General features: G+C 43.5%; 1 protein-coding gene across 4 annotated transcripts in view; it reads right to left on the bottom strand.

Moving 5' to 3' along the window:
* The window catches only part of DYNC1I1 (dynein cytoplasmic 1 intermediate chain 1), a 322,279-nt gene that overhangs the window by 22,727 nt on the left and 276,446 nt on the right, over positions 1 to 23,106 (bottom strand). For all 4 annotated transcript variants that reach the window (XM_068972507.1, XM_068972509.1, XM_068972508.1 and 1 more), the window contains one exon: positions 344 to 484. In XM_068972507.1, the coding sequence (XP_068828608.1) occupies positions 344 to 484 (141 nt within the window). The remainder of the gene's footprint in view (positions 1 to 343; positions 485 to 23,106) is intronic.

Genomic DNA, 23,106 nt, shown 5'->3' with positions numbered 1-23,106 from the left:
GCCCATAGTTATTTCAACACCACTCTCAAATATGCCCCAGTGTCCTTTCCCGCAGTGAAAGGCGTGAACACGTATGGTTTTGCTCTTTGCAAAGAAGGGTCGTCAATTGTCCAGGATTCTGCCACGGTTTTAGGGATGAAGTGAGATTAAATGATTTGGGGCCAAATGCATCTGCCAATTCCCTGCAGAGCAGCGGAGAATGGGGGGGTGGGGGGGGGGGGTCGGCAGCACAGCTGCAATTAGAGGGTCTGTCCAAAAAAAGGCCGTTTCTGAGAGAGGGGGAGACGGAGAGAAGCCGCCGGCGCCCCCCTCCCAGCCCGCCGGGTCCGGCGCCTGCGCTCACCTCGGTGTCATTGTTGAGGTTCCAGAGGTCCAAGCGCCCCATCCCGTCCACGCAGGCAAAGAGCGCGGGGTGCACGGGCGACCACATGACATCGTACACATAGTCGGCATTGTCTTCAAAGGAGTAGAGCGGCTTGTTGTGCTGTAAAGCAGAGAGACCGTGAAGACTTTGTGGCGCTGCCGCTGCCTCGGGCTGTCTAGCGAGCCTAATTAAAAACTTTGCACATTCACAAAGTGTCATAAAACTTCCCGAGATGAAAGTCCTCGGGAAGGTGAACCGCAGCTTTAAAGTTACTAGAACTGTCCACTGGCATAAATAAATACCGGGGGTGGGGGGCGGGGAGGGACTCCTAAGGGGCTGGGGGCTGGGACGGGCGGGGAGGCGGCTGCGGACACAGTGGGGGGAGACATTCCACACAGGTGAACGGGCGGCCCGGGCACTCGGGGTGCTCGTCGGGCTACGCGATGCGAGCTGCTGGGGGCCGAACCCAGGCGTGCTCTGCTCGCCGGGCTCAGACCCGCGGGGGAAGGCTCTGGAAGCCCGGGCAATCGCGGTGACCCAGAACCCTTAGCACGGAAGGCAACGCCTGCCACCTAGCGGCCGTTTTCCGTGGCTGCAGCTCTGCTTCCAATCCGACTCCGGGGCCAGATTTATACTTTAATGGTTCCTTTGCGCGGGAATGGGGTCACGTATTTTAAAGGGATCGTTAGCTCTTCGGGCACGTGAAACATCTCGCGGTTCTGAGACTCTGGTCTCTCCATCTAGGATCAGTTCACCCAAATCAGGTGTACTGGTGAGGCTCAATGCACTGTCCCTCAACCTCCGTGGAAGGCGAATCACATTTTCTAGCTCACCCAATATGTCTAAGAGCCCTGAAAATCTGTGTTTTGGGGGAAAATGCATTAACACACCCCTACTGCATACAAAAGCTTCCCCTCCAGAGGGATACAATAAATTAAAATGGCACTCCTGATTTCCAGCGAATATTGTCACATCAAAATAGCACAGAAGTCAGAGGCAAGTATGAAAGTACACCAGAAATAAAACGTAATTGGACTTCATGAATTATTCATTCCATCTGGCTTGTCTTATTCTAATTTCTGCATAATGGCTTTACTAATCCCTGATCAATTAATGTAAAATGAAATTTAAATGATAATGAAAGCCCTAGAGATAAAAGAAATTAAGTATTCTTATATCCTCTGACAGAAATCTAAACAATGGGAGTTTTTTTCCCCAGTGTCTTCATCCAGTCAGCTGTCTGTACCCTCTTCATGGGCACAGTCGAATGCCTGTACAGGCCAGAGTAATAAGACCAAAAAATGATAACCCACAATATGAACAAGCAAATCCTTTCTGCAGAAAATGTTCAAAGAACCTATCTGTGGCGAATCAGCACCAAATATCTGAGCAAATTCCCAAGATGTTTTGTGAGAGAAAATAAAAAGCCCAAAATCCATATGCTGAACTCAAAGTGGGAAAAAAATCTGTAAGAAGACAATAAAACTCCCATAGCGTGAACCTAATGCAAAAATTTAAGGTAGTGACTAAGTGATGTCTCCTTCCATGAATTATCTTGCTTTGGCATTGCTGAGACGTGAATATAGTTGTAAGACTATTAAAGCAACAGAAGATTTTAGGTGAGACATTGCGTGTGTAGGGTGGGTAGTGTGTGTGGTCTTATTTTTAATTTAAGAAGTAGCTAAAAAAACATGCAACACTGCTACTCGCAAAAAGAATTAAATGGACATTAGCTTTACAGCTTTGTATTTTACTCCTCTACATTATAACCCTTATGCCAACATATCTGTTCTATCCCATATCTGCACTCTAGTTTGGACCTAAGATTATTTGCCTGTTTGCTATTGATGTGGCTTTTTCCCATCCTCTCTCACTGCTTGGACTAGATGATTCAAACTTCCTTCTCCAGAGAATCTGAATATCCAGTGATGCCTTAAAGTAGTATGAAAACATCATCTTTTTTTAATTAATATAAAAAAAAAGCCAGGGTAGATAAAGTAGGTGGTCCTTCATTGATCGCTTCTGAGTATTAAATTCTCTTAGTAGAAGATTATTCGTCCCAAATTCTTGACTTTATAGCTAGCCAGTCACTATTTGTTAGAGAATATGAGTAACACATTTTTCTTAAAATCAAAGAGTAGAAAAGATTTACACATGCTTTAAAAAGCCAGTTCTCAGGACCCTTTATTAATAACCCAGCTGATAGGATAACTGAGTATATAGAGGTGTAGACAACAGATGAACACAGACATTCAATAAATATATAACTAATCTACAGTCCTTGCTTTGCTCAATTAGAAAACCATCCAGCTTTAAAACCATCCAGGCATTTTCTAAGAAGCTGATATTATTTGATATGTTAATTCTCTCAAATTACATTGCTAATCTCTAGTGTTTCTTTCCTTTTCTCTTTTGGTGGCTTTTTTTTTTTTTTTTTAAAGAAACTTAGTCAAAACTGTAGTATATCTTGGATATTTTACCTTTTAAACATCTGGAAATAACTTTTAGTTTCATCCGACCAAAAACCAATTTTCTCGTATTAAATCGTCTTGTACTGAAATGCTAATATTCCCTTATTACCTCCTACCTCTAAGACTGAATCTTTCATTCTAAAAGTCACTATGCAAGTTAATTCTAAATTACAGATTGTGCACGTTTGGGGCAAGGGAGAGGATTTATGTTTTCAAAGGATTTGTTTTAACCTTGATAAATTTACAGGATGAAGAAGCCTTGGTCAGGATTGAAGGCATTAGCAGGGTACCAAGGGAACCACCATCCATGAACCACTAGTTCCCAAGATTAGATCAGCAGACACCACAGGCACAGGCTAATGCCACTCTTTTAATAGTAAGCACTGCTATTCCAAATATTAAGCGCAGTTTTTTTTTCAATAAAGGAGCTTTCATTCTATCTTATTTGGGACTCAAAAGGTAAGCTGAAAACCTCTCTGAAAATTTGTCTCAAACACTTAATATAAAACATTTCCTAATTTACATATATATCATGAAATACTAGCACTTTCATATAATACATAAAAGCATTAGGGCCTAAAGATTCTGGTTTTGAATTCTGAAACATAGATGCTTGTATACACAAAGTTGTTATAGCTTGCTATTGCATTAGCACCAGTTTTAAAACACTACAAGTTTTGAAAAGGTGGAAAGTGTAGGGGCAAATTTGACCAATGATTTTTGAGGAGGAACTTGTAACATCATTTGTATGTATTAAAGCTACAGAAGCTTGATGATCTTAGATATTTACTCTGCAAAATACTAGGCCACTTAGTAAAGTAAATATCATTCCACTGTGTGTACCATAGAAAGTGTTTTTCAAGACAATCAAATTTCACTAGGCAAAAACCCCTTCACTTGTGTATTCTCTTTTTCTGATGCCCTGCTTGGTATTGGTGGCCTGTTAGAAAAAAGAAAAGAAAAAGGAAAACTGCCTTGTAACGCAGCCCACAGTATGTGTGACGCACACCAATGAAATAAAGCTGTAACAACCAGACAAGTTTCCAGGGCTGTGCCCCCCAAATGCTAAAATATCCAGACACGGATCAGCATGATTTTAATGCCCTGATTCTCGAAGTGGAGAAGTAGGCTGCCAGTCACCTCCCAGACAGGCTTGAAGGGCAGGGCAGGGTATATTACTGGGTGTTTGCGTGTGCCTGACTCTATATACATATTGCCTAATTTAATTCACATCAAATCTCTGAAAGGTAGACAATATTTACAGAAAATAAAATGAGAGTTCAGGAAAGTCAGTAGCTTTCCTGAGGTTGTACGTGGCGACACTGGAGTTGGTTCTTTGGTTTTTCTAGCTGTTAAGTCCATTTTCTGTTTGCTGGAACCGTGGGGGGTCCTCTATGAAACCCAGTGAAGGTCTCCAGTCTTCACAGAAGGAGAAATCTGTTACCAGTCCTGGCTGCTATCCCATTCAATTCAACCCATACTTACTAAGCACACCTTATGTAACTTTTAGGAAGAGTTAAAAATATCACAGTCAGAACGTTTCATTTCCTGAATCAGTTATTAATAATCCCAAGGCTGCTCCCCATACAATTCCAGGGACCCTTGGCATCTTGTGACGCTAACAGAAATCTTTCTCTCCAGCAAACTAAGAAAAAGGGTGGAAATGGCCTTTTAGCCAGCAGAGATTAAAGCAGGCCATGCATTAGAGAGGAGAATAAAATGATGCTGAAAGCAAAGATCCGGGTTCAAGTTCACTCAATGCCTATACAACCTTGGGTGAAGGACTCCAGTTGAATTATATTATCTGATAGATGGGGATAAAACGAGGAGGATGGAATGGAAAAGGAAGTAAGAGAAAGTGCAAAAACTACAGACCTCGGGAAATTTCAACTTAGCATCCTCGGATCTTAGTTTATTTTCATCTGGAGAAACTGACCTCAAGGGTTCCCACTGGCTTTGTGATTCTATAACTGTTCTGTGGTAAGAGCTGAATGGAATAAAGCATGTGAAAGTTTAACAACGAGTTATTCAAAACTACATATTATAATTAAAGCCATCTTCCTTGATGTTCCGTGGAATTTATATCTCAGCAATTTTTTTTTTACTTTGAGTTCATATTTCATCAAAATACACTAAGATATATGAAGGTAGTTTTCAGTGAAAAAAATGAAATAATAAAAGTAATAAAAGATTTATTTGACCAGTTGGAGAAGGGATAAAAAATACTAAATTTACATACAAGAGGCAGGTAGTGAATTCTGTTCAAAAATGAACAGTTACAACATCCATCAACATTTTACAATAAAGACTTGATCTCTAGATTGAGCTTTGATTTTATAAGTACACTTCTGACAATGAGGAGAGCTGCACATTTTTCCAATCAGTTAAGTATAAAATGATTTCATGAGAGGTGAATTTCTATTTCTGATGTCAGAAATGTACCAAAGTCACATCCAGGAAATATAGTGTTTATTTTCCTCTATATGATTTATTTTCCTCTTATCAGACAGCTCAAGGCGTCCCAATGGGCTTTAGTTTTTTGAAGGCTGATGAAAAGGAATATTTTGTGCTAAAATGCCTCCGAACACCTCCAAACACTGTGGTTCTAGAGCTTGCATCTGCCTGTAAATGATTAGCTTTCAAAGCCAACTTAGAAATGTCGACCCAAACCATGAACCTTTCTTTGGAAGGGCGGGGAGTAGGGAAAAGGGTATTATATGGGTTGGTCGGATGGGGGTGGACAACTAACAGTAGCATTTCTGTATTTTTATTCTGAAATACAAGGAAACAAATGGAATCTTACCTTGAAAACTGTATCTTGTTGGGGAAAAAATCATCATCACCATAATACTAAACAATTAGTAATAAGAAAATGTCCTGCAAAAATTGTCATGTGGGTTCTGGTGAAGTAATTAAATAGCCAGCCAGTTCTTCCAGGAAACATTAAAAATGTGAGACCACAATATCACTTAAAAAAAAAAAAAAAACTAAAGGACCCCCAAACTTGAAGCTCACAAAAATGGATGCCTCTACCATAAAAAGAAAGTCCTTATTCAAACAAATCCAAACTCACAAACCAAACCAAAAAACCAACACTGTCGGCCCAAAAAAAGGTGTTGGGAAGTTTGGTGCTGTTGAACCAAATGGAAAACATTATTTGCAAACTACATGCTGGGTCCTCCTGAAGCACAAAGTAGCCTGTATTTATTTTAATTTGTGTGGCTCATATTGTAACAATACTCCTGATACCCAAATCCTACCTCTACCTGCTTCTATCATGGTGAGAGATTCAAAATCAGGCATAAACACTTTGGCTGCGCTATTCTTAACAGAGTTAAGCACAGGGAGTCTGTTTATTGTTTGGTTGCCTCAACCAAAAGTACATCTGAGGACTTTAATTTGAATTAGTTATTAGAAAATAATTAGAAAGAAGGCTCTAGAAATCCAGGAATAAAGCCTTTGCCTCTGTATAAATGTAGAAGTTCTGCTGAATAAGCCACATAAAAGGTGTTTTTTGTTACACTACCTTCCTCTCCTGCTTATTTGCATGAAAAATCCTTCTAATCCAGGAGGCGCCACCAATAAAGAGCATAATTATCCATATAAAAGAATGTATACATATTCACAGGTTTTGACTAGTATTTGAGTGTTTAAAGTTACGGGAAAAAAACCTACAAGCTTTGCCTCCGTCGTTCATAAAGGAGTACATTTCTCCCTGCACAGGCACGATTTTTATGCACATCAGCTGCACCGAAGGGTTCGCCTAAAGGCGTTTTAGTGAAGCCTGTAGAGAATTACTGTGAAAACACTCAAGCTGGGGTGCCCTCCTGAACTGAACTGTTTGGGTTCATCTTAGCTGCTAGGGCGCTTTGGATAAGTTCTGCCTCCTGACGGGAGAGAGGCAGAGCAGGGAGGGTCAGCTGATGGCTGGCTTGTTGGCACCTTTCGGGTGGTCTTTCTCTGCACTGCTGGCTTCTCTCTGATACAGACTCTGCGACTGCAGAAGCAGGCAAGCCAGTTTAAAGAGAGACCCTCCCTGGTCACTGTTGCCCCGACTCTATTTCCTCCAAGGTTGAGTGGTTTCACACCAAACACGATGCTGGTTAAAGAAACATTCATTTTACCGCCAATGTTCAGGCTGATGAGAGACTGTGTTAGGAGGGAGGAGGGGATGGATGAAGACTTGTGTTTAGGACATGGTGGTGGACAGGGATGACCTCGGACTGGACCTACGCAGCCAGAAGTGTGGTTGTAGCCGTACCTTTAACGGTTAGAAAGACAAGCAAGGATGGCTTGGCATATTTCTCTGCTGCTGCTGCTGCTAAGTCGCTTCAGTCGCGTCCAACTCTGCGCGACCCCATAGACGGCAGCCCACCAGGCTCCCCTGTCCCTGGGATTCTCCAGGCAAGAACGCTGGAGTGGGTTGCCATCTCCCTCTCCAATGCATGAAAGTGAAAAGTGAAAGGGAAGTCGCTCAATCATGTTCGACTCTTAGCGACCCCATGGACTGCAGCCTTCCAGGCTCCTCCATCCATGGGATTTGCCAGGCAAGTGTGCTGGAGTGGGGTGCCATTGCCTTCTCCAGGTCTCTGTTACTATTTAGGGTTAAATCACACAACTGCATTTTGTTAGTGGGTAGATTCAGGGGTAGAACATCTCCACTCTGGTCTAAACTGTCCACCTCCATCCAACTCTAGCGTCTGGCTTACAAACTCTCTCCCCATTGTAAATAAATTTATATATAATGTATATTTGTATATATATTTATAAAATACACATATATATGTAGAAAAGTGGGCTTCCCAGGAGGTGCTACTGGTAATGAACCCACCTGCCAACACAGGAGACATAAGAGGTGTAGAATTGATTCCTGGGCTAGGAAGATCCCCTGGAGGAGGGCATGGCAACTCACTGCAGTATTCTTGCCTGGAGAATCCCATGGACAGAGGAATCTGGTGGGCTACAGTCCATAGGGTTGCAAAGAGTTGGATACAACCAAAGCAACTTAGCATGCACGCAAAAATATAAATATATAAATTTAGAAATACATAATTTTTAGAGATTTAAAAAGATAAAGGTATGAGCCTAGATGGAGTTCCCAGGTGGAACAGTGGTAAAGAGTCTGTCTGCCATTCGCAAGAGATGAAGGTTCAATCCCTGGGTAGGAAAAATCCCCTGGAGAAGGAAATGGCAACCCACTCCAGTATTCTTGCCTGGAGAATCCCATGGATAGAGGAACCTGGTGGGTTAGAGTCCATAGAGTCACAAAGAGTCAGACACGACTGAAGTGTCTTAGCACAGCACACATACATACATAAGAAAGGCACATTTTCAAAGGGTCAAGGTAAGTTTTTTTTCTGGGTCTGCACCCCTGCACCTCCTGGTGTTAAATGCAATGTATTTTTTTTAAAAAATATTATATGTAAGAGTGGGATAGCTGACAATTTTATTTATTTTAATGGTGAAAACAGTGTATTTATTCTAATTGGCGCAGAGAATCCCACACAGCAAAAGTTCAAAACATTCAGTTTGGAGAGAGAATACATTTGATACGCTTCCTGCTTACCTTCTTTATTGATTTGATGACCTATCTTATTTTGCCCAAGCCAAGCTGAAATTAACGTCTGTTCAAACTGGAAACACCAGCTAAGCATGAGATGAGGTGATTCAGGGCATTGGAGATGGGCATGAGAAAATAACCTAGTATTAATGATGAACCCTGAACAATTTGCAAGGCTGAGAGGTCACATGAGGCTGTTGTAGATGGACCTATCCTGGTTTGATCCAAACACAGCTACTTTGGGGGATAATGAGGAGTTTTAATTTATCTTCCAACATTAGACCTAACATGCAGGTTAGACCAGGAGGTGGAGATGGAGATATCTTTGAATTTCATAATTATGTGGGTTTCCCAGATGGCTCAGTGGGTAAAGAATCTGCCTGCAATGCAGGACACACAGGAGATATGGGTCAATCCCTGAGTCAGGAAGATCCCCTGGAGGAGGAAATGGCAACCCACTCCAGTATTCTTACCTGTAAAATCCCATGGACAAAGGAGCCTGCTGGGCTATTACAGTCCATGGGGTCGCAAAGAGTTGGACAGACTGAGCGACTAAGCATGGATTATGTACATAGTTGTATCTGTTATTTATCATTCTCATTCTCTCTTCAAACATTAGCACTTAGAAGGAGAAGGATGAGGAAGGCAACCCCTCCGGCATATCACTGAAATGAAAGGGCAAACGTTTCTGCTCTCGTTAAAAGAGAAAAGAAAGGATTCAGCAAGCCTTGCTTGCACAGGGATAAAGACAAGTCAGCAGGGCGAATTTTAAGTCTCAAAAGTGTTTGTACTTCTACGGATTATTCACACATGCCTGTATAAATATTTAACAGGTATGTGTTGGTGGGTGACTGTTTGGGGGGGCGGGGGGTTCAGGGGTAAATGGACGGGAAGCAGAAACACAGGCTAGGTCTGGCTGTGACTTGATGATAACATTCTTGTGGTTTCTTTCACAGTTCAAGTATTTTCCCTGAGTGAGCTTAAAAAACGGAACCTCCTCCTTTTCCCTCCGCCCCAAAAAAGGGAAGAAAAGAATTTGATGACTGGCATAGGTAGTTTTCTAGAAAGCTGATTTTAATGTTTGCCACCTTATGTTAGGAAGGGAGGGGAAGAAGGGGTGAAAATGAGGATAAATGAAGAAAAAATAAGTCAGATACCACCTGACTCATGTTTATTACATGTTTATTACAGAGGCAGCCAGCAAGGCTTTGGGGTTGTGGGGAAAAATGCACTTTCATCCAGAAAGTGTTAATGGGAAAAATGCACTTTCATCCAGAAAGTGTTAATGGCCGCAAACTATTGATTTTGTTCATCATCTTCCCTGTGTCAAGGGTTATGCTCAAGCTACTGTAACCTTTAACTTTTGATTTTCATTATTTTTCTTCTGATGCTTTAAACATTTTAACAAAACGCTAGCAGAAATCGATATGCTTCAGGGCCCTCTGCTAGAATTATGTAATTTTTAAGGAGATGTTTCCATCGGAGTTTAAAATAACCTCACTCACCTTAACAAAATACATTATTTCACTTAAGCTCTTCGAAAGTATTAATTCCTGAACAATGACTTACTGAGGACTTACCATATTCTTCCTACTTCAAGGTAATCAATAGAAAGACAAGATGTGACTGTTCAGAAGGACTTGGAGTCCAGATAGGAAAGTGAAAATTATGAAGTAGTAAGAGAAAATTGTTTCCTTGGGAGCCCATTTTCTCATATTGTTGTCTTACAAGTGAAACAGATCGCAAAAGTAAGAATAAACACACAACAGAGGCCGGTGAACAGAGAGCTAATAGTAGGGTCCCGAGATAAACTGACCATCACAGCCTGGTAGCGAATCAGCTCTATATTTCCTGATAACTAAGACAAAGGGCAAAACCCATCATGTCACAAGGAGGTATGCAGATTTCCCCATCTGAAGAAAGAAAAAAATATATAAGAATGTCCTCAAAGACACGTTCTTGGGGAAAACTCAAGGAGGAATTTACCATGTCTGTGAATCTCTGGAAAAGAGACTGGCTTTCTGGTTTGTTTATACCAAGGAAAGCGAACAAGTAGGTAGCCAGGTGCTAAACTCTGTGGTATAGATGTTAGGTGCCAGAGGAATTCGGAGATTGGGGAGATGGCATTTTGGTGGTTACCTTTAGTCTGATGTGGTCAAGGAAGGTATTATCTGGGACAGGTGATGGGACCCGCCTAGAAAGATGCACAGACTTTGATAGATGGTAAGGAAGCCAGGCGGTTGGTGGGGGGAGAATCACAACATGAAAAGACTTGGCTGTGAACATCAGCATGGAATTCCCAGATGGAAGGTGAGACGTGGGGACAGGCTGTGGAATCTGAGGATTTGTCCTATGGAATAATAGGAAATCATTTTTGTTTGGATAGAGTCGGGGGTAAAGACGTATTATGAATGGTCTTAGGTATAGAGTTCAAGACTGTTTTTTTAATGCAATAAGCTACTCATTTATTAAACGTGTAGTGATAAATGTACAGGGCATTGGTTCAGAGATGTCTAACACTCATGTGGGAGTTTTCAGCTTTTCTACTGCAGAAAACAGAAGCAGCTGCACAGTGGGGCCGGAAGATCTGATTTATATATTAAACACGGTGCATTTGAGTCTCTGGAGATGACACTCAGGTTAAGCTGGCAGTCAAAATGTAGGTCTGAAACTGAAAGAGGGGACAAGCTTGAAGTCCATGGCAAAGAATCTTTCACAAGAGACGCTGAGGAAGAAGAGAGAGGGCTGCAGGAATGAGTCCCAGACAGACGGTATGAGGCCAGATGAGGACTAAAAAGGAGCCATCACACGCAACAGTGCGGGGCTGCACCAGCCCTCTTGCAGAGGGAAGCGTCTAAAAGCTAACGACGGTTGGTCAAGGAGCAGCCGGGAAATGTGGCTGCAGTTGGACTGCAGGCACGTAGGCTCTGTGATTGGTTTGGCAAGCTAACCCAAATTTTTGGACACGCTTGTGATAGTTAAAGCCATCCAATCACAAACCACCTCTCTCTCAGTTCAGTTCAGTCGCTCAGTCTTTTGCAACCCCATGGACTGCAGCACGTCAGGCCTCCCTGTCCATCACCAACTCCCAGAGCTTGCTCAAACTCGTGTCCATCGAGATGGCCATCCCGCCGTCTCATCCTCTGCCATCCCGTTCTCCTCCTGCCTTCAGTCTTTCCCAGCATCAGGGTCTTTTCCAATGAGTCAGCTCTTTGCATCAGGTGGCCAGAGTGTCTCCAAGATCTCTAAGAGGACCCTAGTGTTGCTAGTGTTTGCATCTAGGGCTGCTTTTCTTATCCCATAAGTCTGCCCACTTGCCACTTTGATGAACCATCCTTGATATTTCAGACAATTTCTTATGGAGCTTTATATCTCATACTTGGCAGTAAGCCTGGCAAACAGGAGGCAGAGAAGATGCACTGAAAGTGGGTGCCGTCCCAGCTTTTTCTGACACCTCTGAGCAGAGCCTTGAACTTTCCCCTGATTCTTTGGGCTCTGGATTCTTTCTTGGTCTCCCTGGGGCTGAACCTCTGCTTCTCCTGATGGGTTCTTGATTCAGCATCCTCCTAAGACTCTTATTCAAGCATGCCACTTTGGTTCGAACCCTTCCCTTCACTCTGCTCCCTTAAATATTATCTCTGATGAAGAGCACCCCATCATGGCAAAGGGGTCAGCATGCTTGTACAGAACAGACACCAAAGCAAACATAAGGGACTGTTCTTGGAGGAAGGTGATATGAAAAGTAGGCTGGGACGGTAGGGAACCTAGTCAGGTACTTCCTGTGTATCACAAGAACAGGGTATTGGGAATTAAACGTCTGACGAATTTTATCTCAGTGGACACAAACAAAAGTAATCCATGGACTTAAAACATTACTATGTACCTGAGATTCTTTTTAAAACATACAGTTCTACTGGTGTGTGTTGGGGGACAGTGCGAGAGAGGAAGAGAAAGAGAGAGAGATTGACTGAGAGGGAGATTAACATAATTTTTCGTGAAATATTTTTACATTCACATATTCTTATGTTTGCTTGTCTGGAGAAGAAGAGAGATACCTAGAAACAAGAGAATGCTGTATGGATGGTAAAGGATCCTGAATTGAAATCAGTACCACACAGGGACTAGAAATCCCCCACCAGTTAATGTAATCTGAACACAGTAATAATGATGAGATGGGTCTTTGGATTCAGCGTCAACAAACTTACTTCTCTACAGAGCTACCGTATGATCTAACAATCCCACTCCTGGGCACAGATCTGCAGAAAACTATTAGCGAAAGGATACACACACTCCAGTGTTCCTTGCCGCACTATTTATGATAGCCAAGACATGGAAGCATCCTGGAAAGTTCATCAACAGAGGAATGGATAAAGAGGATATGGGGCGGGGGGCGTGTATTCACACATACACAATGGAATATTATTCAGCCATGAAAACAAAATAATGCCATGTGCAGCAGCATGGATGGATCTGGAGACTGTCATGCTGAGTAATGTAAGTCAGACACAGAGAGAAAAATATGATAATATCGCTTATATATGGAATCTTAAAAAGTGGTACAAATGAACTTATTTATAAACAGAAATAGAGTCACAGATGTAGGAAACAAACTTATGGTTACCAAGGGGGAAAGTGAGGGGAAGAATAGATTGGGAGACTGGGATTGATATGTACACCCTACTATATAAAATAGATAACTAACAAGGAGCCACTGCCCAGCATAGGGACCTCTACTCAGTGCTCTCTAATGACCTACATGGGAACAGAATCTAAAGAAGAGTGGCTATATCTGTAACTGATCCACTGTGATATACGGCAAAAACACAACATTGTCAAATCAACTGCACGCCAATAAAAATAAATTTAAAAAAAACTGCAGAGACAACTACTGATGTTACTTCTATACTGTGGAAGAAATTTCTATGCTATAAAGCCAGGCGTTTAAAGATGAAGCTATTAATGTAAGTCCATGATTGTTACGCAAAATCCCATTCACAAATGCCAAAAATCAGGAATCAAATGTATTCAAGTCCTGTAGGAAGCAACACTGTTCCCCCTACCCCAAGCAAACAAACTTACTTCTCACAGGAGCTATAATGCATTGGCTATTCCTGCAACTTTCCCTCACCAACCGTGGGTCCTTCAAGGCTCTGCTGCCCCTGGGAGCCAGCCTTGGAGGGATTAGGGCCCTTTAGGCACTAGGAGTGTGGGTGTGCATGTGTGTGTGTGTCTGTGTGTGGGTGTGGGTGTGTAAGAACATCAGGAGAAGCTCATTATTGTTAAGCTGTTTGTCCATAACCAAGGCTCAATCCTTAGCTTTTATCATAGGGTAAACCGTGCTGGCCCCAAAAGTCACTGTTGAAGTTTTAACCCTCAGCACCTCAGAAAGTGACTATTTGGATATAGCCTCCAGAAAGAGGTGATTAAGGTTAAACGAGATAATGGGGGGCTTTAATCCAATGTGACTGGTGTCCTTATAAGGAGAGGAGATTTGGATACAGACAGGCATGGGGGAAGACACAGGGGTAATATGGCCAGTCTCAAGCCAAGGAGCGAGGTCTCAGAAGACAACCCTATCAATACCTTGATCTTGGACTTCCAGTCTCCGGAACCACGAGGAAATAAATTTCTGTTGTTGTAACCATCCCATCTCTGATACTTTGTGATGGCGACTCCAGCAAACTGATGCAGCTCTCAAAGGAAAAGAGAAGGCTCTCTTTTTTCCTTGGCTTCCAGGGCACACCCACATGGGCACACATACTCTCTGAAATTCTGAATTTATGGAATTTCTCCCAAGAGTGCAGAACAGTACACTGTGTGTGGACTTAACACGCAGTCAACGATGGCAGGCCCAGCCTGTGTCTCCCATGGGAAGACACAGGGACAGCAGAGCCTCCTTTTAATTTTCAACTTTCTTATATCACACCAGTAGTTCTGCCATGTGTCTGAGGCCACTGGGACAAGGGAGGATGGAGACTGGAAAACTCTATGCAACCTCAATACCAAGGTGCCAAACCATCGCAGGGACCCAACTGAACAGGAACCAGAAATGACTGTTGCGTCCGATTCAGTTTCTTTTGCCCGAATACAGAGCTAATTCCACTACCCCCTCCCCGAAATGAAGCCTTCTGTGCTTGAGATAAGAGTGTAATTTGGTTTAGTCTTGTGACCCTCTGCAGGCTCCATCTTGAGGTCTCTTTCTTTTAGACAAGGTAGTTGGAGGGTGAGGTAGGGATGGGGTGAGAAGGCAAGCAGGCAGGGTAGCCAGCCCAACTAGGGTCCCCAAGCAGAGCCCTCCTCTCCTGGGTTGTTAACCTTTCGATTCCAGGGCAGGCAGGCTCCTGCCAGGCTCCTCTGTGCGCTCAGTCCTGTCCACCTCCTTGAGACCCCATGGACTGTAGCCTGCCAGGCTCCTCTGTTCCTGGAATTTTCCAGGCAAGAATACTGGAGCGGGTTGCCACTTCCTACTCCAGGGGATCTTCCCGACCAAGGAATCGAACACGCATCTCCTATGTCTCCTGCGTTGGCAGGAGGATTCTTTATCACCGAGCCATCTGGGAAGCCCACTCATTACCAGTCTCCTTTAAAGGCTAACCCCTGCATAATGGGTTCCTGAGGCTGGAAAATTTTCAAAGAATTTTTTAATATTTTCAAAGAATTTTTGAATACATCTCCACAGCCCCTTCTCTTAACAATAGCATCTATCAAACGGCGAAGGGAAGGCTCTGTTTAAAAGCACCGACAGCAGATCACAAGAATGTGTTTGATTGCCAAAGTGACTCATTTATTTTTACACAGTATTAATGATGCTACAATAACTAATATCTATAGCCTGGTTTTGACAGTTTATTGCAAGGGTTCCTATTGTTTAAATAGAGGAGAAAAAGGAAGTGGGGAAAAAAGCAAGTATGGAAGAGAGTGTTTTATTTTGCTACATTTCCATTTGTTAACAAAACTCCCCATAAGCAAAACCAGAGGTCATTAGCAAACAACCAAAACATGCCTGTCTCCAGAAGAATACAGCTCCCTTCATCATTCAAAATACAGCTCTGCTGAAAACCCAAATCAGGACAAATCCTTAACATGAAAAATTCAGTGCAGGCTTGAAACCACCTGACTTTACTTTGGGTTTGTGCTCCTTAAAATTACCTAGAAAATATCATAATCTTCCCATCGTGCGGCTGGATGTGGGCCAGGGCCCTGGCTCCAGAGGCAAAGGGCAAAACTAAGAATCATGTCTGAACAGACAGCTCCACCCTCTCTCCCAAGTCCACTTGGCCTCGTGACAAAAAGTGAGGTCTGAAGCACATTCATCCAGGGCCTGGGTTTTTGGCCCAAACTCAAGACTCTCAGAGGACAAACAAAAATGAAATCCAAAATGTTATCGTTCTCGCCTTTAGAAGTCGAATGGGTTTAATAGGCACTGCAAGAGGCGAGTGGTTCCTGTAATTTGAAACAAACAGAAATGCACTCACTTGTAGCTTTTTGTTCAGAAGAAGGATCTTATAGCTGAGAGCTTAAATTCTAAAATGATTTTTTGGTAATAATTATGTGTATGTGTGTGTGTGCATGCAGAAAATGAGATCGAGAAAGAGTGCGAGAGAGATTTCCATATAGAACCAAATATGGTGAAAGTGAAAGGCCAACCATGGGGAGCGTGTAGGCACAGGGGCCCCACGGTGGGGGCCCGTCTGCCTGGCACGGGTGGCTCTGGCCTGTGGGCAAGCCTCTCAGTGCCCGTTACTCTCCTTCACTGAATGCTTAGCTCTTAAGCATGCCCTCTCCCTGGCGCCCACCCACTCTGACACCCCCACTCTCTCAGGCTTTGGATGGGTGAGAGCCAGGAGAGACTGTCAAGTGATTTTTACCTCCTGCCAAGCTAGTGACAGGCTCGGTACAAATAGCTACATTGAGAAAGTACCTCCACGCCACACAGCCAGAGCCAGGGCTCCAGCAAGACAGGCCCGGGATATGGATACCACCATCTGATCCCCCTGGGGCAGATCAGCGCTGAAATGGACCACGTGTTCCAAACGCACCACCCCCCCCCCCTCAACTCCTCACCCCCTAATCAAAACCCTCTGCTCTAGCCAGTTGGCTGCAATCACAATCCCCTCTGCACACTGGATCCCTTCTGGCCTTCAAGCTTATGTTCACACTGCTGCTTCCTACCACTTAAGAAAAAAAGGATTCTCTCTCCTCCTGGTAAACCAATCTTGAGATCCCTATGAAGGCCTGCTGACCTGAGCGATCCCCTCTCGGACCCCTACACCCGCTACCGGACGTCTCCTCCTCCCAGGCCCCCAGCTTTGTTTTCTGTCTTCTTAGGTGCTCTGTCTGCGGCTGTCGTGAGTCTTGTATGGTTATATTTAAATATATCTTTCTTTAATAAACGGTGCTAGGAATCAGTCCATCCTAAAGGAAATCAACCCTGAATATTCACTGGACGGCCTGATGCTCAAGCTGAAGCTGCAATACTTTGGCCACCTGATGCGAAGAGCCCACTCACTGGAAAAGACCCTGATGCTGGGAAAGACTGAGGGCAGGAGGAGAAGGAGGCGACAGAGGATGAGATGGTTGGATGGCATCACCGACTCAATGGAACATAAATCTGAGCAAACCCCAGGAGATGGCACTTGAAATGGGTAAAAAACCTAAAGGTAAGACTGGACACTATGAAACTCTAAGGAAACACACAGGATGAATACTCTCTGACACAGATGGCAGCAATCTTTTTGGATCTACCTCCTAGAAAAAATAAAAACAAAAATAAACAAATGGGACCTAGTTAGATATAAAAGCTTTCGTACAGCAAAGGAAACCATCAACAAAAGGAAGAGACACCTCATAGAATGGGAGAAAATATTTGCACATGAAGTGACAGACAAGTGATTAATTTGCAAAATATACAAATAGCCCATGGAACTCATTATCCAAAAAAAAAAGCAACCCAGTCAAAAAGTGGGCTGCTGCTGCTAAGTCACTTCAGTCGTATCTGACACTGCGCGACCCCAGAGACGGCAGCCCACCAGGCTCCTCCATCCCTGGGATTCTCTAGGCAAGAACACTGGAGTGGGTTGCCATTTCCTTCTCCAGTGTGTGAAAGTGAAAGATGAAAGTGAAGTTGCTCAGTCATGTCTGACTCTTAGCGACCCCATGGACTGCAGCCTTCCAGGCTCCTCCGTCCATGGGATTTTCCAGGCAAGAGTACTGGAGTGGGGTGCCATTGCCTTCTCCTCAAAAAGTGGGCAGAAGATCTAAACACACATTTCTTCAAAGAAGACATACAGATGTCCAAGAGGCACATGAAAAGATGCTCAATGTCCCTAATTTTTAGAGAAATGCAAATAAAAACCACTGTAAAGTATCAGTTTACCCCAGTCAGAATGGACATCATCAAAAAATCTACAAATAAATGCTAGAGAGGGTGTGAAGAAAAGGGAATCCTCCAACACGTGGCAGAAAGGTAAATTGGTAGAGTCCCTGTAGAGTCTCCTTAAAAACTGAAAGCAGAGTTGCCATATGGCCCACCAATCCCTCTAGACATACATCCAGAGGAAACTGGGGAGAATTTGAAAAGACATGTGCAGCCCAATGTTCACAGCAGCACTCTTTACAATAGCCAGGACGTGGAAGCTACCTCAATGTCCATCAGAGGAGAAATGGATAAGAAGACGTGGTACATAATATATGGACTATTCAGTTCAGTTCAGTCGCTCAGTCATGTCTGACTCTTTGCGACCCCATGAATCGCAGCACGCCAGGCCTCCCTGTCCATCACCAACTCCCGGAGTTCACTCAGACTCACGTTCATCGAGTCCGTGATGCCATCCAGCCATCTCATCCTCTCTCGTCCCCTTCTCCTCCTGCCCCCAATCCCTCCCAGCATCAGAGTCTTTTCCAGGGAGTCAACTCTTCTCATGAGGTGGCTAAAATACTGGAGTTTCAGCTTCAGCATCATTCCCTCCAAAAAAATCCCAGGGCTGATCTCCTATAGGATGGACTGGTTGGATCTCCTTGCAGTCCAAGGGACTCTCAAGAGTCTTCTCCAACACCACAGTTCAAAAGCATCATTCTTTGGCGCTCAGCCTTCTTGACAGTCCAACTCTCACATCCATACATGACCACTGGAGAAACCATAGCCTTGACTAGACGGACCTTAGTCGGGAAAGTAACATCTCTGCTTTTGAATATGTTGTCTAGGTGGGTCATAACTTTACACAGCCATAAAGATAAATAATGCCACGTGGCGCAACAAGGATGGACCCAGAGACTGTCGTATTGAGTGAAGTAGGTCAGACAGAGAAACACAAGTGTCGTGATTTCATCTGTATGTGGAATCTAAAAAAGTGGTTAACATGAGCCTATTTACAAAACAGAAACAGAGTTACAGACGTAGAAAACAAACCTAAAGTTACCAAGAGGGAAAAAGGGTAGGGGGAGAGACTAACTGGGAGACTGGGAGTGACGTAAACATAATGCTGCTGAGTCACCCAGTCGTGTCTTACTGTGCAACCCTATGCACGGCAGCCCACCAGGCTCCTCTGTCCACGGAATTCTCCGGGCAAGAACGCTGGACTGGATTGCCCTACCCTCCTCCAGGGGATCTTCCTAACGCAGGGGTCAAACACAGGTCTCCTGCATTGCAGACAGATTATTTACCACTGAGCCGCCAGGGAAGCCCCATAAACCTACAACTATATATAAAAGAGATAACGGATAAGAACCTACTGTATACACAGGGAACTCCACTCAGTATTCTGCAATGGCCTCCATGGGGAAAAAATCTAAGAATGAGTGAATACACACACACACACACACACACACATAAACTGTTTCACTTTGCTGTACAGCACAAACACAACATTGTAACCAACTATATATCAATAAAAATTAATTTTAAAAATATATCTTTACTTTATCCCTGAACTGTTTGGTTTTCTAGAGAGCAAGATTTTTTTGTTTTTGTTTTGTTTTTAACTTTATTAGAGCAGTATTAGATTCACAAAAAAAGTGACAGGAAGGTACAAAGAGCTGCCATGCATTCCTGCTCTGCACGCTTCCTCCATTACTAACGTTCCCCACAGAGTAGCGGGCTTCCCAGGGGGCACAGTAGTAAAGAATCTGCCTGCCAGTGCAGGAGATGCAGGTTGAATCCCTAGGAAGATCCCCTGGAGAAAGAAATGGCAACTCACTCCAGTATTCTTGCCTGGGAAATCCCATGGATGGAGGAGCCTGGAAGGCTACAGTCCATGGGGTCGCAAAGAGTCGGACATGACTGAGCACGCACACAGGTATTCACCTGAAGGAAGTGAAAACTAAGGCTCACACAAAAATTGGTATATGAAAACTTTCAGCAGGTTTATTAATAACTGCCAGAACTTGGAACCAAGCAAGATGTCCTGATGAACTAGTGAACTATATTACACTGAGGCGATGTTATTCGTTGATAAGGACAAAATGAGCTCTCAAACCATGAAAAGACTCAGAGGAACCTTAAATGCATATTACCAAGTGAAAGAAGCTACTCTGGAAGGCTGCACATTATGATTCCGGGTATAGGACACTCTGGAGAAGGCAAAACTATGGTGACGGGAAGAGATCAGTGGGTGCCAAGAGCTGGGAGGAGGGAGGGATGAACAGTGGGGATAAGTTTAGGGCAGTGGACTACTCGGTATGATGTTATAATTGTGGTTACATGTTGTGTTTGTACAGTTCCACAGACACTAAAACACTAAGAGTGAATGCTAAGCGGTGGACTTTGGGTGAATATGAAAAAAAAAACAATCTACAGTTATTACATTCTTGCATGTGTTGCAATGATACCATGTAGGTTGATATGTAAACATTCATAAGGTCATATGTTTATACAACTGATTGGACAGAAGGAAAAAAAAAAGGAGTAGAAAAAAGGTAATAAGTGGATAACGCAGTAATCAAAGATATCAGTGGACACAGGGGGGTTCCCTGGTGGCTCAGTGGTAGAGAATCCATCTGCTGATGTGGGAGACACAGGTTCAATCCTTGGTCCGGGAAAATCCCACGTGCGGTGGAGCAGCTCATCCTGTGCACCGCAACCACTGAGCCTGTGTTTAGAGCCCACAAGCTGCAACCACTGAGGCCCATGCGCCTAGGGCTTGTGCTGTGCAACAAGAGAAGCCGTGTCAACGGGAAGCCTGAGGACTGCAAGTGGACAGAAGTCCCCGTGGGCCACAGCTACAGAAAAAACCTGTCAGCAACGAAGACCCAGCACAGGCTAAATAAATAAAGAGAGGGCAGAGGTGTCCTTGCAGGTCCAGTTCGGGGTAGAGGGGATTAAAACAAATTTGTAGTGAATATACAGCTTCAGAGTTTATCCTATCATTAATCAGCTACACAACCGCTGTGTGTGTTAATCACTTGTCTGACTTGCCACGTGTCCTACTCTTTGCGACCCCGTGAACTGTAGCCCATCAGGCTCCTCTGTCCATGAAATTCTCCAGACAAGAATACTGGAGTGGGTTGCCATTCCCTTCTCCAAGGGATTGTCCCAACCCAGGGATTGAAGCTGGGTCACCCTCATTGTAGGCAGATTCTTTTCTCTCTGAGCAACCAGGGTAGCCCATAACTGCTAACAGCTTAATTTAATTTATACAGTCAATAAAAGTGTCAGTAAGATAATCAGCCTATATTATACATTAACCATTTATTGTTCTGACTGAAAGCTGTGGGGAATATAGAATTGATATGAACCATAGCCACTGACCTCAGGAAGCTCATGGCTCAGTACAAAGAGGGAAACAACAAATGAAGACATTGACATTATATTAAAGTGCTGAGTTTTTTGGTGCCAACTAAAATGATTTAAAAAATATTTTTATGACAATAGAGTGATGCCTCATTAAACAAGAGAAAACTGCAGGTTATTCCAGCATTTGAGTTCATTCAGTTCAGTTCAGTTGCTCAGTCGTGTCCAACTCTTTGCGACCCCATGAATCGCAGCACACCAGGCCTCCCTGTCCATCACCAGCTCCCAGAGTTCACTCAGACTCACGTCCATCGAGTCCATGATGCCATCCAGCCATCCCATCCTCGGTCGTCCCCTTCTCCTTCTGCCCCCAATCCCTCCCAGCATCAGAGTCTTTTCCAATGAGCCAACTCTTCGCATGAGGTGGCCAAAGTACTGGAGTTTCAGCTTTAGCATCATTCCTTCCAAAGAAATCCCAGGGCTGATCTCCTTCAGAATGGACTGGTTGGAGCTCCTTGCAGTCCAAGGGACTCTCAAGAGTCTTCTCCAACACCACAGTTCAAAAGCATCAATTCTTCGGCGCTCAGCCTTCCTCACAGTGCAACTCTCACATCCATGCATGACTACTGGGAAAACCATAGCCTTGACTAGACGGACCTTAGTTGGCAAAGCAATGTCTCTGTTTTTCAATATGCTATCTAGGTAGTTCATAACTTTTCTTCCAAGGAGTAAACGTCTTTTAATTTCATGGCTGCAATCACCATCTGCAGTTATTTTGGAGCCCAAAAAGATAAAGTCTGACACTATTTCCACTGTTTCCCCATCTATTTCCCATGAAGGGATGGGACCAGATGCCATGATCTTTGTTTTCTGAATGTTGAGCTTCAAGCCAACTTTTTCACTCTCCTCTTTCACTTTCATCAAGAGGCTTTTCAGTTCCTCTTCACTTTCTGCCATAAGGGTGGTATCATCTGCATATCTGAGATTATTGATATTTCTCCCGCAATCTTGATTCCAGCTTGTGGTTCTTCCAGCCCAGCGTTTCTCATGATGTACTCTGCATATAAGTTAAATAAGCAGGGTGACAATATACAGCCTTGACGTACTCCTTTTCCTATTTGGAACCAGTCTGTTGGTCACATCCATACTATACGGCAAATAAAAATAGGTGGACAGTCCAAAATGTTACAGACTTTACAGACTTTTAAAAAATGCTCTGATTTCTAACTGACTCAGTTACAATCAATGTAAGGTGGAAACTATGGAACTAAAGAATGTCTAAATCACCCCTCTTCACACAGTGGTTCTCTTCACTGTAATATTAGGGAATCACACAGTGGGTCGACTTCTCTGACTTAAGCCATATTTCCTTGTTGCTCTTCTTTCTTATTTCCCACCCACGGACTTCAATTCCATAAAGGACACAAAAGCTGTTTATAAGAAGATAAGTGGTATATTTATTCAATCACTATTCCAATAGTGCTGGCACCATACCTATCTTCATGGAAATCTCTATGCACGGCTTTCAGCACCTGTCACGCCTCCATCTCTAAATACTATTTCTGGACACTTAATTCTTCCTTTAAGTCTCTCTCTCCTCTCCTGTGTAGAAATTAAGGCTCACTGATCACCTCATCCTTGTCTGGGAAATCCCATGGACAGAGGAGCCTGGCAGGCCATAGTCCCTGGGGACGCAGAGTCGGCCATGACTGAGTGCCTAAACTGCAACGTCATCTTTACCCTCCCTGAACCCTTACTGATTCTTTTGTTTGCTTGTTTAACATTACTATTGGAAAGTGCATATTGGAAAGACTGCATTTAGGACTTGTGGGACTAATAGGCACATGCTTGTCCAAGAGAGTGGAAAACCATGAAATGCAGGTTGAGGTGTCTGAAGAGATTAGGAGAGCAAGTGGAGCGGTGTCTGTCAGAGTTTCCAAGAGTATGTTCCAAGTCTGTTCTCCTGTGTGTCTTGGTGAAAATG

The sequence above is a fragment of the Capricornis sumatraensis genome, chromosome 5, assembly GCF_032405125.1.
Source record: "Capricornis sumatraensis isolate serow.1 chromosome 5, serow.2, whole genome shotgun sequence".
NCBI classification, from domain to species: domain Eukaryota; kingdom Metazoa; phylum Chordata; class Mammalia; order Artiodactyla; family Bovidae; genus Capricornis; species Capricornis sumatraensis.
Note: the sequence above shows the minus strand (reverse complement) of the source record. Positions and strands in the feature narration are given on the sequence as shown.